Source organism: Taurulus bubalis (assembly GCF_910589615.1).
Source record: "Taurulus bubalis genome assembly, chromosome: 10".
In the NCBI taxonomy this organism is placed as follows: domain Eukaryota; kingdom Metazoa; phylum Chordata; class Actinopteri; order Perciformes; family Cottidae; genus Taurulus; species Taurulus bubalis.
The window spans coordinates 13,088,442-13,108,951 of record NC_136598.1 but is presented as its reverse complement, the minus strand read 5'-3'; the positions used below and the strand labels follow the sequence as shown (position 1 = coordinate 13,108,951).

The window sequence follows — 20,510 nt, the reverse complement described above, 5'->3', positions numbered from 1 at the left end:
TATTGACTTTTGAGGCATAATTTATATATGAAAACGTTGGAAATATTGTGCCGGTGCTACACATGCGTCGTGGAATCCAACAAATGTATACTGTTTTGTCAGCAAGCCTGAAAGCGACATGAAGTCCGGCCAACTGCTCCATTAACCTCCATGTTAAATCGGACCACAATTTTCTCTCATGACGGAAACGTGAGCACTTTACAAACTGAATTTACGCCCTCATTTATAAATCCTTACAAATATTTAAGTAGACGGAAACGTTCTCAGAAGTCTTGTGCTTCTCATGATGTCATTATTTTCGTGATGGGATCCATGGTTGTCTGTCAAATACACTAGTTTGAAAGTTAGTTTTTTCATTAAATCAACTCTCCTGTCTCTCTCTCAGTGAACACCATGGCAACGGTGACACACACGCACACACACACACACGTGCAGGAGGAACTGTCAGTTGGTCAGCTGACATCCTGACTGTTTGTGCTTCTCATGATTTCATTATTTTCGTGATGGGATGGGATTCATGGTTGTCTGTCAAATACAATAGTATTATTTCTTGGTGTAACCACACCTCCCTACTCAATTCTGCGCCCTACCTCGAATAATGGCCCATCTTCATTACCTACACTTACACCGGTCTCAAGACACAAATAAACGCCTCTTAACTTCTTTTCTTCCATATGCTTCCTCTTATTAAACACTTAAACAAGCTTAAGACTCATAGACACGGTTTAAACATCCTAATATTACCAATAAGGCACACAAATAGACATTTTAGACCATTAATAACGTCCCCTGTCAGACGCTTATGAGCCACACCCACGGTTTTCCCGCGTTATGCAAATGAGCTGCACCCACAGAGACTTTCACCCAGACCCCTGCAAAGAGCTCCTCTCCCCTCCTCCTATTCTAATTAATGTTAAATATAAACTAATCTCTAAATCCTTGAACTTATTCAATCCCCTTGGCTTTTATTCAAGTTCAGGAACATAGAAATCCACTACAGGTACTTTACCCCTTATCTTTCTTCGGTATAATTCTCGTTAAGCCTGAATATACGGGTTTAACCCCTTAATAACCTCCCATTAACACACAAACACACACATCTCAGACAACACCCTAACCGAAATTTAGAAATTTCTGAAATCTATTTTAAACTCTACAAAAAACGTTTCACACACATTCTTATATATCATACATTAGACTTAGACACACACACACACACACAGAATTATCACAAAACGATTGACTGTGTGTGTCTATGTGCGCCCGCGTGTGTGTGTGTGTGTGCGCGCACGTTTTTTGACCCCAGAAAGTTGGTGAGTGAGGAGATACAACTTGGATCGACCTTTCACCCAATGAGTCTGTTGTTGCTGGGGAAAAATGGACAACACAACGAATCCGATTAGGCTCCTCCCATAGAAGAAGTCTGATTGGCTCTTTTTTATTTGGCTTTCGGTTAAGTGCATTACAGCATCACCTTCCAGCATCTTTGACTCCTGTCTAAGGTGAGTGGCTGTTTACTCATGAACTAGCTACATATTTAGCTAGCTAGCTAACTGAACTGTTTAGTCTCAGCATTTTTAGGTTGTACTAGGCTGAGATATAAGAGTGTTTCATTGGATTTTAATCCTTGAGACTGATTGTGACTGATACACACACACACACACGATTTAAACATGGACATTGGTTTTATTTAATTAAAACAAACCAACTGCAGTAATGCAGAGTAATGCTTTTGATTATCGCATTTGATTAGCTTTTTGTTAGACAGGACAAAATGGCTTAAAATTTAAGGTTTTTGTATGATTTTGTAAGTTTTTGTATGATTTTACTTGGATGTAAATGTTTTATGCACTGTGGGTTGATGTTCTGCTTGCTGCTTTTATTCATATCTGTTGTGACTGACTCATGGATTTAAACATGGTTATTCATTTCATTTCATTTTAACAAACCAACTGAAGTCTTGGGTAGGAGAGAGGCAAAGTTGTACTTTTTTACATTGAGCAGCTCTGGTTAATTGATGGCTGACATGATTGTTTCAAGGTCTTCTCCCTCTTCTGCCCCTCCCAATGGGCTTTTCGCATGAGTGTTTGAGTGCTATTTTTTTCCCGCCATTCGATCTATATACCGCCCCCTGTCTGTCTAACTCTGTCTGGCCCCCCCCTTTCCGTGGCTGACATGATATTAGTTAATCTGATTTCTCTCTCTCTCTCTCCTGCCTCCCTCTCTCTCCCTTTCCCTCCCCCTCTCTCTCTCTCTCCTCCTGCCTCCCTCTCTCTCTCTCTCTCTCCTCTTGCCTCCCCCTCTCTCTCTCCTCCTGCCTCTCTCCCTCTCTATCTCTCCCTCCTCCTGTCTCTCTCTCTCTCTCCTCCTGCCTCCCCCTCTGTCCCCTCTCTCCCTCTCTCCTCCTTCCTCCCCCTCTCTCCCTCTCTCTCTCTCCTCTTGCCTCCCCTCTCTCCCTCTCTCCTCCTGCCTCTCTTTCCCTCTCTCTCTCTCTCCTCCTGCCTCTCTCTCTCTCTCCTCCTGCCTCCCCCTCTCTCTCTCCTCCTGCCTCCCTCCCTCTCCCTCCTCCTCTCTCTCTCCTCCTGCCTCTCTCTCTCTCTCCTCCTGCCTCCCCCTCTCTCTCTCCTCCTGCCTCCCTCCCTCTCCCTCCTCCTCTCTCTCTCCTCCTGCCTCCCTCTCTCTCTCTCCCTCCCTCTCTCTCTCTCTCTCCTCTTGCCTCCCTCTCTATCTCTCCCTCCCCCTCTCTCTCTCCTCTTGCCTCCCTCTCTATCTCTCCCTCCCCCCCTCTCTCTCCTCCTGCCTCTCTCCCTCTCTATCTCTCCCTCCCCCCCTCTCTCTCCTCCTGCCTCTCTCCCTCTCTATCTCTCCCTCCCCCCCTCTCTCCTCCTGCCTCTCTCCCCCCTCTTGCCTCTCTCTCTCTCCTCCTACCTCCCCCTCTGTCCCCTCTCTCCCTCTCTCTCTCCTCCTGCCTCCCCCTCTCTCCCTCTCTCCCTCTCTCCTCCTGCCTCTCTCTCCCTCTCTCTCCCTCTCTCCTCCTGCCTCTCTCTCTCTCCTCCTGCCTCTCTCTCTCTCTCTCACACAGCTAATGTTGGCATATATATATATACATATATATATATATATATATATATATATATATATATATATATAAATAATGTACCTCAATAACACATCTCACTACCGGTAATGTATATATTTTGCGACGTCTTACGGCAGTAGTAGCCACACTTTCAAAATTTCTTGTGAAATTTTCTAGTTATTATTATTCTTCTTATTCCGCCAAACTTTGGACCGTATCTTCTCCCACAGCGTTGCCCGCACATGCGTAAAAAATACATCAAAACGTGCGGCCCGATCGGGAATCGTGAGCTATGACTTTTCTAAGAGATTCGACCAGCCATTTTCCCGAAAAGTGCGAAAAACGGCGAGAAATTGTCCCATTCACTTGACTGGGGTTTCGGACTGAAGAGAGCAAAAAAAACATACATCTTTGTGCCCACAGTGACTCGCCATAATGTATCGTAGAGAAATGATTTAAAGTTTAAAACGTTGACAAAAGTCTGGAGTTTATTTGCCCAATTGGGCATTTTTTGATAGCTAGCACAGTTTTCATGTAATTATTGTTCAAGTTTAGGAAAATGTGGGAACCATTTCAGAGTTTACAATGGGTGTGTGTGGGGAAGGTTAGAGCTGTGATGTCATCGCTAGAGCACGAGGAGCTGTGTCCTAAACAACCTTTTTGTATTTGTATTTTGCCATTCACTCCACAATATTGACTTTTGAGGCATAATTTATATATGAAAACGTTGGAAATATTGTGCCGGTGGTACACATGCGTCGTGGAATCCAACAAATGTATACTGTTTTGTCAGCAAGCCTGAAAGCGACATGAAGACCGGCCAACTGCTCCATTAACCTCCATGTTAAATCGGACCACAATTTTCTCTCATGACGGAAACGTGAGCACTTTACAAACTGAATTTACGCCCTCATTTATAAATCCTTACAAATATTTAAGTAGACGGAAACGTTCTCAGAAGTCTTGTGCTTCTCATGATGTCATTATTTTCGTGATGGGATCCATGGTTGTCTGTCAAATACAGTAGTTTGAAAGTTAGTTTTTTCATTAAATCAACTCTCCTGTCTCTCTCTCAGTGAACACCATGGCAACGGTGACACACACGCACACACGTGCAGGAGGAACTGTCAGTTGGTCAGCTGACACTTGACTGTTTGTGCTTCCCATGATTTCATTATTTTCGTGATGGGATGGGATTCATGGTTGTCTGTCAAATACAATAGTATTATTTCTTGTTGTAACCACACCTCCCTACTCAATTCTGCGCCCTACCTCGAATAATGGCCCATCTTCATTACCTACACTTACACCGGTCTCAAGACACAAATAAACGCCTCTTAACTTCTTTTCTTCCATATGCTTCCTCTTATTAAACACTTAAACAAGCTTAAGACTCATAGACACGGTTTAAACATCCTAATATTACCAATAAGGCACACAAATAGACATTTTAGACCATTAATAACGTCCTCTGTCAGACGCTCATGAGCCACACCCACGATTTTCCCGCCTTATGCAAATGAGCTGCACCCACAGAGACTTTCACCCAGACCCCTGCAAAGAGCTCCTCTCCCCTCCTCCTATTCTAATTAATGTTAAATATAAACTAATCTCTAAATCCTTGAACTTATTCAATCCCCTTGGCTTTTATTCAAGTTCAGGAACATAGAAATCCACTACAGAGCTGTGTCCTAAACAACCTTTTTGTATTTGTATTTTGCCATTCACTCCACAATATTGACTTTTGAGGCATAATTTATATATGAAAACGTTGGAAATATTGTGCCGGTGGTACACATGCGTCGTGGAATCCAACAAATGTATACTGTTTTGTCAGCAAGCCTGAAAGCGACATGAAGACCGGCCAACTGCTCCATTAACCTCCATGTTAAATCGGACCACAATTTTCTCTCATGACGGAAACGTGAGCACTTTACAAACTGAATTTACGCTCTCATTTATAAATCCTTGAAAATATTTAAGTAGACGGAAATGTTCTCAGAAGTCTTGTGCTTCTCATGATGTCATTATTTTCGTGATGGGATTCACGGTTGTCTGTCAAATACAATAGTTTGAAAGGTTGTTTTCTCATTAAATCCACAGTTCAGTCTCCTGCTCTGTGACAGTGTCACACCTGTTTTAAGTTAGCCAATCAGGGCTGTCACCACGACAACCGGTGATACAAACGCAGGAGGAGCCAACTGACGTTGGTCAGCTGACATCCAAGACACTCTATTTTAAACTCTACAAAAAACGTTTCACACACATTCTTATATATCATACATTAGACTTAGACACACACACACACACAGAATTATCACAAAACGATTGACTGTGTGTGTCTATGTGCGCCCGCGTGTGTGTGCGCGCACGTTTTTTGACCCCAGAAAGTTGGTGAGTGAGGAGATACAACTTGGATCGACCTTTCACCCAATGAGTCTGTTGTTGCTGGGGAAAAATGGACAACACAACGAATCCGATTAGGCTCCTCCCATAGAAGAAGTCTGATTGGCTCTTTTTTATTTGGCTTTCGGTTAAGGATTTTTTTTTTTCATTGTGTAAAAAACTACGTTTTTCACCCTCTCAAAGAAAGTCATTTGATCTGATAATTCTGAAGGTGGCAGAGGTTATTGAGGTTATTGTGTTATTGAGAGATGTGTTACCTCAATAACACATCTCACTACCGGTAATGTATACATATTGCGACGTCTTACGGCAGTAGTAGCCACACTTTCAAAATTTCTTGTGAAATTTTCTAGTTAAGTGTGGCTTCAGCTAGAGGGGTCATAGACCCCTATAGCAAAGCGCACTTCATATTATTGCTCGGGCTTATTATTATTATTATTATTATTACTTATTATTATTCTTCTTATTCCGCCAAACTTTGGACCGTATCTTCTCCCACAGCGTTGCCCGCACATGCGTAAAAAATACATCAAAACGTGCGGCCCGATCGGGAATCGTGAGCTATGACTTTTCTAAGAGATTCGACCAGCCATTTTCCCGAAAAGTGCGAAAAACGGCGAGAAATTGTCCCATTCACTTGACTGGGGTTTCGGACTGAAGAGAGCAAAAAAATATACATCTTTGTGCCCACAGTGACTCGCCATAATGTATCGTAGAGAAATGATTTAAAGTTTAAAACGTTGACAAAAGTCTGGAGTTTATTTGCCCAATTGGGCATTTTTTGATAGCTAGCACAGTTTTCATGTAATTATTGTTCAAGTTTAGGAAAATGTGGGAACCATTTCAGAGTTTACAATGGGTGTGTGTGGGGAAGGTTAGAGCTGTGATGTCATCGCTAGAGCACGAGGAGCTGTGTCCTAAACAACCTTTTTGTATTTGTATTTTGCCATTCACTCCACAATATTGACTTTTGAGGCATAATTTATATATGAAAACGTTGGAAATATTGTGCCGGTGGTACACATGCGTCGTGGAATCCAACAAATGTATACTGTTTTGTCAGCAAGCCTGAAAGCGACATGAAGACTGGCCAACTGCTCCATTAACCTCCATGTTAAATCGGACCACAATTTTCTCTCATGACGGAAACGTGAGCACTTTACAAACTGAATTTACTCCCTCATTTATAAATCCTTACAAATATTTAAGTAGACGGAAACGTTCTCAGAAGTCTTGTGCTTCTCATGATGTCATTATTTTCGTGATGGGATCCATGGTTGTCTGTCAAATACAGTAGTTTGAAAGTTAGTTTTTTCATTAAATCAACTCTCCTGTCTCTCTCTCAGTGAACACCATGGCAACGGTGACACACACGCACACACGCGCAGGAGGAACTGTCAGTTGGTCAGCTGACATCCTAACTGTTTGTGCTTCTCATGATTTCATTATTTTCGTGATGGGATGGGATTCATGGTTGTCTGTCAAATACAATAGTATTATTTCTTGGAGTAACCACACCTCCCTACTCAATTCTGCGCCCTACCTCGAATAATGGCCCATCTTCATTACCTACACTTACACCGGTCTCAAGACACAAATAAACGCCTCTTAACTTCTTTTCTTCCATATGCTTCCTCTTATTAAACACTTAAACAAGCTTAAGACTCATAGACACGGTTTAAACATCCTAATATTACCAATAAGGCACACAAATAGACATTTTAGACCATTAATAACGTCCTCTGTCAGACGCTCATGAGCCACACCCACGGTTTTCCCGCCTTATGCAAATGAGCTGCACCCACAGAGACTTTCACCCAGACCCCTGCAAAGAGCTCCTCTCCCCTCCTCCTATTCTAATTAATGTTAAATATAAACTAATCTCTAAATCCTTGAACTTATTCAATCCCCTTGGCTTTTATTCAAGTTCAGGAACATAGAAATCCACTACAGAGCTGTGTCCTAAACAACCTTTTTGTATTTGTATTTTGCCATTCACTCCACAATATTGACTTTTGAGGCATAATTTATGTATGAAAACGTTGGAAATATTGTGCCGGTGGTACACATGCGTCGTGTACACATGCTTGCTGACTGTTTTGTCAGCAAGCCTGAAAGCGACATGAAGACCGGCCAACTGCTCCATTAACCTCCATGTTAAATCGGACCACAATTTTCTCTCATGACGGAAACGTGAGCACTTTACAAACTGAATTTACGCTCTCATTTATAAATCCTTACAAATATTTAAGTAGACGGAAACGTTCTCAGAAGTCTTGTGCTTCTCATGATGTCATTATTTTCGTGATGGGATTCACGGTTGTCTGTCAAATACAATAGTTTGAAAGGTTGTTTTCTCATTAAATCCACAGTTCAGTCTCCTGCTCTGTGACAGTGTCACACCTGTTTTAAGTTAGCCAATCAGGGCTGTCACCACGACAACCGGTGATACAAACGCAGGAGGAGCCAACTGACGTTGGTCAGCTGACATCCAAGACACTCTATTTTAAACTCTACAAAAAACGTTTCACACACATTCTTATATATCATACATTAGACTTAGACACACACACACACACAGAATTATCACAAAACGATTGACTGTGTGTGTCTATGTGCGCCCGCGTGTGTGTGCGCGCACGTTTTTTGACCCCCGAAAGTTGGTGAGTGAGGAGATACAACTTGGATCGACCTTTCACCCAATGAGTCTGTTGTTGCTGGGGAAAAATGGACAACACAATGAATCCGATTAGGCTCCTCCCATAGAAGAAGTCTGATTGGCTCTTTTTTATTTGGCTTTCGGTTAAGGATTTTTTTTTTTCATTGTGTAAAAAACTACGTTTTTCACCCTCTCAAAGAAAGTCATTTGATCTGATAATTCTGAAGGTGGCAGAGGTTATTGAGGTTATTGTATTATTGAGAGATGTGTTACCTCAATAACACATCTCACTACCGGTAATGTATACATATTGCGACGTCTTACGGCAGTAGTAGCCACACTTTCAAAATTTCTTGTGAAATTTTCTAGTTATTATTATTCTTCTTATTCCGCCAAACTTTGGACCGTATCTTCTCCCACAGCGTTGCCCGCACATGCGTAAAAAATACATCAAAACGTGCGGCCCGATCGGGAATCGTGAGCTATGACTTTTCTAAGAGATTCGACCAGCCATTTTCCCGAAAAGTGCGAAAAACGGCGAGAAATTGTCCCATTCACTTGACTGGGGTTTCGGACTGAAGAGAGCAAAAAAACATACATCTTTGTGCCCACAGTGACTCGCCATAATGTATCGTAGAGAAATGATTTAAAGTTTAAAACGTTGACAAAAGTCTGGAGTTTATTTGCCCAATTGGGCATTTTTTGATAGCTAGCACAGTTTTCATGTAATTATTGTTCAAGTTTAGGAAAATGTGGGAACCATTTCAGAGTTTACAATGGGTGTGTGTGGGGAAGGTTAGAGCTGTGATGTCATCGCTAGAGCACGAGGAGCTGTGTCCTAAACAACCTTTTTGTATTTGTATTTTGCCATTCACTCCACAATATTGACTTTTGAGGCATAATTTATATATGAAAACGTTGGAAATATTGTGCCGGTGGTACACATGCGTCGTGGAATCCAACAAATGTATACTGTTTTGTCAGCAAGCCTGAAAGCGACATGAAGACCGGCCAACTGCTCCATTAACCTCCATGTTAAATCGGACCACAATTTTCTCTCATGACGGAAACGTGAGCACTTTACAAACTGAATTTACGCCCTCATTTATAAATCCTTACAAATATTTAAGTAGACGGAAACGTTCTCAGAAGTCTTGTGCTTCTCATGATGTCATTATTTTCGTGATGGGATCCATGGTTGTCTGTCAAATACAGTAGTTTGAAAGTTAGTTTTTTCATTAAATCAACTCTCCTGTCTCTCTCTCAGTGAACACCATGGCAACGGTGACACACACGCACACACGTGCAGGAGGAACTGTCAGTTGGTCAGCTGACACTTGACTGTTTGTGCTTCCCATGATTTCATTATTTTCGTGATGGGATGGGATTCATGGTTGTCTGTCAAATACAATAGTATTATTTCTTGTTGTAACCACACCTCCCTACTCAATTCTGCGCCCTACCTCGAATAATGGCCCATCTTCATTACCTACACTTACACCGGTCTCAAGACACAAATAAACGCCTCTTAACTTCTTTTCTTCCATATGCTTCCTCTTATTAAACACTTAAACAAGCTTAAGACTCATAGACACGGTTTAAACATCCTAATATTACCAATAAGGCACACAAATAGACATTTTAGACCATTAATAACGTCCTCTGTCAGACGCTCATGAGCCACACCCACGATTTTCCCGCCTTATGCAAATGAGCTGCACCCACAGAGACTTTCACCCAGACCCCTGCAAAGAGCTCCTCTCCCCTCCTCCTATTCTAATTAATGTTAAATATAAACTAATCTCTAAATCCTTGAACTTATTCAATCCCCTTGGCTTTTATTCAAGTTCAGGAACATAGAAATCCACTACAGAGCTGTGTCCTAAACAACCTTTTTGTATTTGTATTTTGCCATTCACTCCACAATATTGACTTTTGAGGCATAATTTATATATGAAAACGTTGGAAATATTGTGCCGGTGGTACACATGCGTCGTGGAATCCAACAAATGTATACTGTTTTGTCAGCAAGCCTGAAAGCGACATGAAGACCGGCCAACTGCTCCATTAACCTCCATGTTAAATCGGACCACAATTTTCTCTCATGACGGAAACGTGAGCACTTTACAAACTGAATTTACGCTCTCATTTATAAATCCTTGAAAATATTTAAGTAGACGGAAATGTTCTCAGAAGTCTTGTGCTTCTCATGATGTCATTATTTTCGTGATGGGATTCACGGTTGTCTGTCAAATACAATAGTTTGAAAGGTTGTTTTCTCATTAAATCCACAGTTCAGTCTCCTGCTCTGTGACAGTGTCACACCTGTTTTAAGTTAGCCAATCAGGGCTGTCACCACGACAACCGGTGATACAAACGCAGGAGGAGCCAACTGACGTTGGTCAGCTGACATCCAAGACACTCTATTTTAAACTCTACAAAAAACGTTTCACACACATTCTTATATATCATACATTAGACTTAGACACACACACACACACAGAATTATCACAAAACGATTGACTGTGTGTGTCTATGTGCGCCCGCGTGTGTGTGCGCGCACGTTTTTTGACCCCAGAAAGTTGGTGAGTGAGGAGATACAACTTGGATCGACCTTTCACCCAATGAGTCTGTTGTTGCTGGGGAAAAATGGACAACACAACGAATCCGATTAGGCTCCTCCCATAGAAGAAGTCTGATTGGCTCTTTTTTATTTGGCTTTCGGTTAAGGATTTTTTTTTTTCATTGTGTAAAAAACTACGTTTTTCACCCTCTCAAAGAAAGTCATTTGATCTGATAATTCTGAAGGTGGCAGAGGTTATTGAGGTTATTGTGTTATTGAGAGATGTGTTACCTCAATAACACATCTCACTACCGGTAATGTATACATATTGCGACGTCTTACGGCAGTAGTAGCCACACTTTCAAAATTTCTTGTGAAATTTTCTAGTTCAGTATCTTATCTCACCAACTGAGCAGGTCTTGCAGCCTTTGGTGTCTGGTATTTTACTCGTCACTGCACATTTCCTGAAGACCAAAGAGACATGTAAAATAACGTTTTTAACTGGCACGAACAAATGTGTTTTTTTTGGGGGGATTATTTCTTATCAAACAAGAGAGATATTCCCGTGTTACCTTGGTAACAGTCTGTGAGTCGACAATGAAACCATCCTCTGGTCCCTCCGAGCCTGTTCGTACAACTCCTTCAGTGAATGGGAGTGGAGCTGCGAGGATTTACCTGTGAACACAAAATCAGACACAGTTTGAAAGCGTATTTGATCACCAGACACACACACACACACACACACACACACACACACACACACACACACACACACACACACACACACACACACACACACACACACACACACACACAGAGGCTGATGTTTGGCTGCTGCAATTAGTTCAATTTTCTCGGCATCATAAGTTATCTCCTCATTTCTGGGTGAAAGATAAATCAACATTGACAAGTGGACAGACACACTTACATTCACTCACGACAGTTTAGATACTCAACCACCTGACTTGGCATTAAATACATGGACGGCCCCCTGTCACTGATGTTTAACTCAAATGAAATTATTTTTGCCGCCTACAAATGTTTACGTACGGTATGTAAAACAATCTGTTGGTAGATTATGAAATAATAAACATCTTACAGTCAATGCATTGAAGTAGAGAGAGAGAGTGATTTGTCGAAAGGATTAATTAAAGTAATTATTATAATATTTATTTAAATGTAGCTAAGTCAGTTAGCAGTTGCTTTGAGAGTTAGAGTTTTATTAAATCTACCTGATATAGACATGAGGACGTTATTAATGGTGTAGACCCAGGTACACTTCCCCGGATACAGCTGAAAGACAAAAAGAAGACGTCCATTCACTCACTGCTTCCTGTGTGTCTTTCAAATGCACTTTGATTGATTTTCTCTGCTCAAGCGTGCCTTATTTCAATCTGTCAGTGCAGTGGTGGAAGACGTAAGAGGGTCAGTGTTTTGCTATCATGGATGAATGATGTTACTGGAGTAATATTGAGGCTGCATCTGGAAATACGTTGTTTTCACTGGACAAGAGGGGGATGAAAAGTAACTAAAGCTGTCAATGGAGTAGAAAAAACACATTTAATATTATTTGAGAGAAGTGCAAATACTCAAGTAAAAAACAAGTACTTTAAATGTGTACATAAGGGCCGTTCTTACAGAACAAAAAGGAACAATAGCTTGTCCACCCAACATTACCAAAAACTAAACCAAACCCCTTTTAGTCATTTTGGGGCTCAGCTCAACCTAGTCACAGCCCAGCTGTAGTTCACAGCCGCACGGGTTGTAAAACTCTGTGTATTCAATAGATCAAAGTCCTACCAGCTCCATCGTGGTCTCTGAGCTGCTCAGGTTCAGGGTGTAGATCCCTTCCTCTGCCCCCAGGATCAGGTGCTGGTCTGAGAGAGGAAACGCAGGCCGGTCAGACGCAAAGAACAGCTGAGGATTCACTGTGAGCTCTATTGGATGCATATCATACAACCTTTGGTAGCTTGGTTTTCCCACGTCGTGGAGCAGTTTATTCTGAGAGGGCAGCCATGGAAGATCGTTTTAAAGTAGACCTGGAACAAATAAACACAAACCGTATCGATACTGTTTCAATGGTAAAAGTCTAGGAGGTCATCGGTTTTATGACGAATGCCTTCAAAGGAGAGACTTGCACAGCAGGCATATACTGAAAACATGTGATCACGTGTTATTATTTTTAGACAAAATAATTATAAACAAATAAATTCAAACAAATAAATAAATACGAATTACATGAAATAAATGTCAAATATATATAAGTTATAGAAGAACAACAACAAAAAAGGTGACAGTATTTATTAATAGCATCTTCTGTGTTTGTCATCTGTGTACACCAGACTAATACATTATATGATTAAATAGCTTAGTGTTTTTCTGTTTTGATTCAAATATGTAATATAAATATAATATAAAAAAATAGAAGTTAATTATTAAGATAATGTATTATAATATGGTAAATTATGATGCATTTATGTAAAATGGGATATGAGATATATCATACGGTGAAAGCTAGTAATATAAACATGTATGTTTGAAACATGTATGTTTGAAACATGTATGTTTGAAACGTAAGAAAGCATCATTTAAAAATACTGAAGTATTTAAGGTTGAATGTTGAAAGTCAGGATTTTTCCAAACCCCATTATCTCAACGTACTACTATAAACAGAGCCTGCTGGGTTTAAATGGTGGACAGTTTCCCTTCACACAGTGGAGGTGACTCAAAGGGAGGAGACCGTCTGGAAAAGAAACAGGAGAAACTCACAGGTGGTTTCTTCATGACAGGGCTGACACACTCAGCCGCCTCCTGAGAGCAAAGAAAACAGTGTAAAGGTGAGGAGATGTGGAGAATGGGAAGAATGCATTATGTACAGCCGGAGCAGTACAAGACAGTATAAAGTGCCATGAAAAGACAAGACTCACGTAAAGTACAAGTACTTCAAATTTTGTACTGAAACACAGTACTTAGGTACATGTACATGCACTCTCAGGCACAGTGTTACCTTTGTTGGGGGTTGTAGCGGTCTGCGTCTGTTTTTAGGGGGGAGCTTAGGAGGAAGGAGGTCTGCCGGGTTGTCAATCAACTGGACAGATAAGGACAAAGGGTCTGGATCACACACACACACACACACACACACACACACACACACACACACACACACACACACACACACACACACATGAATACACAATAACACAATAACTACTGTGTTGTTGTGTGAGTGGATGTGAGGATGGCACTGGACGAACTAGAAAGGAGCAGATCTCCTCCAGGTGTGTCTGCAACGCCCACTGCTTTAATGTTTGGACTGGATTAATACAAAGCAGCAGCTGCAGGTCAGAGATGCACTCAGCTGTAACCACCGGCTCCTACTAGAGGTTAGCCGTGGACAGACAGAGAGACGCACAAAAAAAAAAGGTGTGGCGGCTCACCTGAGAGTCGCGAGGGTTGCGGTAGGAGCGTTGGTCGAACGTGCGTCCCACTGGAGGTCCTGGTGAGAGGGACGGGGGCGTAAAGCGAGCTGTGCTTCCTCGTCCGGTCGTCCTCTCCCGCCACGCTCTCCTCTGAGCTGGTCCGAGCTTTGGGCTGCACACAGGAAACACACCAACATGTGGGCCGCGCTCTCCTCACAGCCTAAACGGCCTCTCATCCATAACTGTGCAATGACGGAGCAGGGAGGGTGCTTGATGTGCTCCAGGCAACTGAACGTGTGACCCACAATGCAACTGTGTTGTGTGTAGATTGAGGTGTTTTGTCAATAATCACCTTCGGAGGGAGTGGAGGTGGAGTTTCATCGGCTGGCATTGAGTGACTGTTGGCAGAGAGAGCGTTGAGTCAGTCTGGTGTGTTCATTAGACAAATACACAGTAATACACAGTGAGTTTGTGTTTTATTCAGACTGACCAGGGGAATGGCATCGTAGGGCTGAGGAGGGCAAAAGAAAGAGACAGAGCGTCAGTCTGTTATAATCATATGAAGAGCAAAGAAACACATGAAAGAAACAAGTGACTTCTGGCTTTAACAAACTACCAAATAAAAACATTTTCAGTGGTGCATTTACTAGTAACTACTGCACAATTTTGAGCTACTTGAACTTCTACTCCATGACATTTAGGAAGCAAATATTGTACTTGTTACTCAACTATGTTTACTTGATAACTTTTGTTACTTTTCAGACTCTGATAATTATACAAAATATACATCAACTACTTAAATATGATGTATTATTATATATTATGCTACCCAGCAGGATATGAAGTAATTTAAGTGATTTCCACCTTTAACTTTAAAGTGATGAATCACTAATTATAATCTAGTGTTCAAATATATATTAGAAATATGAAGTTCTACATCATGAGTACTTTCACTTTTGGTCTTTTAAGTATATTTTAATGCTGATACTTTTGTACAAAAGTAAGATTTTGAATGCAGGAATTTCCCTTGCAGCAGAATATTTTAACACCATAGTACATGACTGCTTTTACTCAAGTAAAAGTACTGAGTACTGAGTACATTGAGTACACCACGTGTCAAGTATTTAACTCCAAACATGACCAAACAGTTCACATTTCAGTATTTCATTAACATGGATTGGATGTTTTCTTACATGCCCACATCGTCATAGTCGTCATCGTCATCTGTGTCCTGATCCCTGAGACAGAAAGGAGAGGTTAAATATTGTAAACAGATATTTTATGTTTTAAACTTTTGTCTGTTATGTATCTTTTACCTCAAAAGACTCTTGCTGCTGCCGGTGGATCCAGGTGAAGCTCTTAACTGAATAAAACACATGATATCCTCATAAGTATAAACTTATAAAACAACCCAACAATCCTCTTTTTGTTGTTATACATTTATGTTTTTGTTCTTGTGATAAGTACAATAACTATAGTAAATATAATGTGTCTCAAAATCAGTCAAGTGTACATTTACAAATTAAAAATGTACTTTTGCAGTACTGACAGGGATAAAGGTCACACCACTACAGCACTCTGTACTGTATGCCCTGTGTGGAATTGGTTTGTGTGTACATGCATACTAATACAGCTCCTATCAACTAGTGCATGTATTTACTAAGGTATATACAGTATATTCACCACGTATACATCTGTATGTTTGTATATATGTAAGAAGTATAGGTATATTTTGTCTCCATTTGTCTGTACATAGATACATACAAAATATGCATTCAGTTGCAGAGATGGGCAGTATTTCTACTACTTGTATTTTAAATACGTATTTCAATTACTTTTGAGTATTTTTACATTTGGATTTGATAGGGGCGATAAAAAATCAAACGTAATTTGTAATTTTGTATTTAAAATACTCAAAATACTACGCTAAAAAAAAAGAATCAAAAAACAGTTCAGTCTTCAGATCTTCAAGTCCAACGGATTGTCTGCCCCACCCACCTTGAGCCACCAAAAAAAAAATTCAAAAAATATATTTATATTATTAATTACAAAAATATAATAATATAAATAAATTATACACATTGTCAGTATTTGTGTTTTTGAGCTATGGAATATACTATATAGTAATATTTGTAAAATAGGATATCTGTGCAAAATATATGCTTTTTCTGCTTGTCTTCTCTGCTCATGCACCTCTCAGCTGCTCCCGTGCACGTCTCTGCTGCGCCGTGCACGTCGTGGGGCCAGATCGATTTGGCCCAAGGAAGACGGGTCGAATACGCAGTTTAGCCAATCACTGATTAAAGAAATAAATGAATGACATACAATTTATCCAATCAGTGCCCTAACAAAGACATCCGGGTGGGCCAAACTCAGTTGGCCCAAAGCTGTGCGGTCCCGTCTCTCCTTCTCCTCGGGCAGACGAGGTGCGCCACCCATGATAACATGATATTTCCTATATTTTTAATACATTTTCTGGCACCAGTATTTTGTATTTTATTTTATACATTTATTTGAGGGGTATTTTGTATCAAAATATATTTTGATGTATTTTTGCCCATCTATGCGTGTACCCCTGGGGGGTATGTGGAGGCACTCCAGGGGGTACGCAAGATAAAAAAATAAAATTAGCATCCATTCATAAATCCTTTAAAATAATAACTTAATAAATATTAAATAAAATAACAGTGTAAGTGCATAAACTGAATTTGATAAATTCTATATTAAATCAGACCCTGATGGCACAGCGCTGTGTATTACATCTTTTTTTCAACCAAAACTGTTTTGCGCTGGTTTGGGGGTACTTGGCTAAAAAACTATTTCACAAGGGGTGCATCACTCAAAAAAGGTTGAGAACCACTAGTCTAGCAGGCTGGTGAGTCCCAGCTTAACCCAGAGTCCAGTCAACAATAAATGGTCATTTTCCAATGTTCCATCAGCTAAACTGTTCTTTATCTCTCTTGAGTATTAACAAGGACTAGTGGACTAAACATTGAGGTAGCTTTTTAATTTTAGCGACAGCTGGTCAACACTTTGGGCAGTTAAAACGACACTCGGCTGACACATTTTTAATTTAACATAACGATAATTCTCTAAATAAGATGATGACAGGTCATTAAACTGTGAAATGTGTATTGTAGTCTTTGTTTGGTTCAGCCAGAACAACGGACTGATCAGTATTCTTTCGTAAAACAAATGCAAATGCTAAATGCAACACGTCAATTTCATCAAGTTATCAGCAACATTGCATTTCTTCTGCTGCAGTGTGTTTATGTAATTTCAAAAGGCCTAGGTATTCTGATCAGCTTTGAGACAAATACTTCCTTTGGGATGAATTAGATGTTGTACCCTTTACAGTTTGTAGCTTGAGTGTTCCCAGGGCAGTGTCATTTAAGTGAATCCAATCAGCTTTGGCATTGGCAGATTTGATATTGTCAATACTCAGACTGGAATCGGGACCCAAAAATAAAACCAGAAAATCGTACCTTTGGCACATTGCTCTGTAAAGCTGCTGTACAGTTTACTTGGTGTGGAATCACACATATGCACACATGTATTAAACAAAAGAGGTCCAGCAGGACGTGCAGAATCTCAGACAGTCGTTGACAATTTTTTAATTTGTATCAAAATACATTTTGATGTATTTTTGCCCATCTCTGTTCAGTTGTAGGTATGCATGTGTACAACATCTATGTCTATGCATATGTATTTTACACATACAACACAAAGATATACTGGACAGAGCATTTTTGTATTAATATGTACAAAGTGGGAGTGTGGTCTACGTACTATATGCATGTTCATTCATGCATATAGTACGTACAGTACAAATATATACATGTATATGTTCGTATGGATGTATATATGTACATCGAGACATACAAATATGTAGTAAGTTGCAAGTATGTCAAATATATATGGTGCATGTGTGCATAGATGTATGTCTAATGCCAAAAGAGTTGCGAAATATTCGCGCCGGGCGGCGTGATAGAAGCGAAAAGGCGTTGCGAATATTCACAAATCCGCTTTTCCGCCTTTTCGCTGGTGTTGAAATATTTCAACTCCAGCAAATAATTTGCCCGACGCGGAGTTGCGAAAGCCAATCGGCGTTGAGAAGCTCCGCCCGGCATCACCGCTGCCGTTACTGAATCAAACTTCCTCAACAAGTATAAAGCAGAACTAGTGGTGACTTTAATGGTGAATGGTGGAAATAGTAAATGTTTTCACAGACACAGAGATAAGCCCCGCCCCCTTTCCGCAGCGAATGGTTGCGAAAAAGCGAAAAAGTGAATTAACCATATAAAGTCGAGCGAGTAAACTCTTTTCACACCAAAAGAGTTGCAAAAATTCGCAACTCTTTTGGTGTGAACACGGCATAAGAAGTACTACTGTACTATTGACATCAAATATGTAATAAACTTACTTTTTCGTTTGGCGATTTGTTCTTCATCGGTCTCAGAGTATAGATCTGTTCCACTGAGGGACCACAAGCAAAAGGTATTTCACACAATGACACTTTTTACATCACTTTTTACTACACTACATTTAATTGACAACTTCCGTTACTTTGCTAATTCAGATACTACAAAATATAAATTCAATAATAAATAATGTCATACTATTAAAGATTTAGCTGCCCAGTAGTATTTAAAGTAATACATTTAAATACAGTAATTAAAGTTAAATACTTTCCTCCCCCCAGAGTAAAACCATCAATGCACAACTTTGACCTGTAACTGTGACCAAGTGTGTTGCATTAGCTCCGCCTACTCTCTCTGGCTGACCAACCACAGCTGGGTGATGGAAAACGCGCCACTTACCATGCGCCGCCTGTCATTTTTTACCAAGGACTTTTGTCAGTGGGCCATCAGCTCAATCAATATTGTGTTACCTCAAGCCATCGTGCCAAAACGTCTGACATATTTGACCAAGTGAGTTTCAACACAGTTAAAGTAAAAGAGTGTCTCCTTACTGCTAGAGTCAGAGTTTGTCCTCCCTGCCTGGTTGTGTTTGTTGACAGACTGGATCCTCCTCAGGGATCCAGGTAGCGTCACCTAAACCAACAAGAAAGCATAATGGTTCATTCCGTCACGGTCTATGATCTCGGCTGTGATAGACACCCGGTCAGAAAACAATAGACATTCTGTATTTTCAAGTTTAAATTTCAAACATAAAGTTGAGTTAAACCCACAAAAAACATACAACAACAACAGTAATGGATTGCAATAACCCAATAAACACTTTTTGCCTCATCTATTTTGAATAAATTAGGTGGGATTATGATTGACCAGACTAATACTATAAGAATCTGTTCAAGACCTCCAACTCGTCGTCCTCCGTCACCAGGCAGGACTTGTGCTTCTCAGGGTGTCGATACTTCTCCAGCAGGTCCAGGGTCAGCTCCCGCTTCAGGCACCGCTGGGTCAAAAACATGTTCTGCAGGGAGGGGACGAGGTGGAGAGGAGACACGGGAGGGAAACGGTGAGTGAGCTGAAGAGGACGAGGATTATAAGCAGCAGGTGAAAAATAAAAACCAGCTCAGACCTGATCGAGGAAAGAAAAAGACTGGAGGAAGGTCTGTCAGTTTTTTTTAATGCAAATATGCAAATAATTCACTTTTTTGGCCACTTGGGGGCAACAGGAAACATATATTGACACTGACATATCCTTGTAAAGGCACAATGAGTAGGATTTTTCCTAATATGCCACATACAAAAATAATCCATCTCGATCATCACTTATGACTCACTAGATTAGTGAGTCATAAGTGGTGCCAGTTTCTGTTTGCAAACAAGAGGAACCTTCAAAAGTGCCGCACAAAAGACATTAAAGGCTGGATTCAAACCAGTCATTGCAGAGAAAAAGCCTGTCCTCCCATTTATTCAAAGGTGGTGAAAAGTTAAAACAGAATCAACTTCCAGAGATACGCGTCAAGGCGGCACGCTATCATGTGACTTCCCACAACGTATTTCCTTATACCATACTATTACTTCTGTCATCTCTCGACATACTATAAAACATAATTTGAAGGACATACTTTGACTTGTTATGACCAGGCAGCAACCTCCGGTTCTGCCGAGTGAAGCCAATGCCGAAGTGTCTTAAAACATGCATTATCTCTACTGACCAGCAAGGGGTGACTCCTCTGGTTATAAAATAAGTCAAATTGTATAGAAGTTTATGAGAAAATGACTCTGCTTCTCTCTTGATTTATTCCCTCAGTAAACATTGTTAACATGAGTTTATGGTCTCAATCTGTAGTTTCAAGTCTTCTTCAAAACAGCATGAAACTGAACAGAGCCTCGTATTTTCTTTCGCCATTATAGACAGAAAAAAGGACAAGCCAACAAAACCTGCTAGCCTGCTAGCTAACATGTTCCGAGA

General features: G+C 40.5%; 1 protein-coding gene across 1 annotated transcript in view; it reads right to left on the bottom strand.

Annotated features, from left to right (window-relative positions):
* Positions 1-20,510, bottom strand: part of map4k1 (mitogen-activated protein kinase kinase kinase kinase 1) — a gene marked incomplete at its 5' end in the record, with an annotated part of 41,012 nt that overhangs the window by 5,210 nt on the left and 15,292 nt on the right. The window contains 15 exons of the mRNA XM_079224675.1: positions 11,113-11,171; positions 11,280-11,382; positions 11,940-12,000; positions 12,508-12,584; positions 12,668-12,746; positions 13,477-13,518; positions 13,715-13,818; positions 14,145-14,298; positions 14,479-14,524; positions 14,617-14,637; positions 15,320-15,364; positions 15,443-15,489; positions 18,550-18,602; positions 19,099-19,180; positions 19,446-19,562. Coding sequence (XP_079080801.1) covers positions 11,113-11,171; positions 11,280-11,382; positions 11,940-12,000; positions 12,508-12,584; positions 12,668-12,746; positions 13,477-13,518; positions 13,715-13,818; positions 14,145-14,298; positions 14,479-14,524; positions 14,617-14,637; positions 15,320-15,364; positions 15,443-15,489; positions 18,550-18,602; positions 19,099-19,180; positions 19,446-19,562 — 1,090 coding nt within the window. The remainder of the gene's footprint in view (positions 1-11,112; positions 11,172-11,279; positions 11,383-11,939; positions 12,001-12,507; positions 12,585-12,667; positions 12,747-13,476; positions 13,519-13,714; positions 13,819-14,144; positions 14,299-14,478; positions 14,525-14,616; positions 14,638-15,319; positions 15,365-15,442; positions 15,490-18,549; positions 18,603-19,098; positions 19,181-19,445; positions 19,563-20,510) is intronic.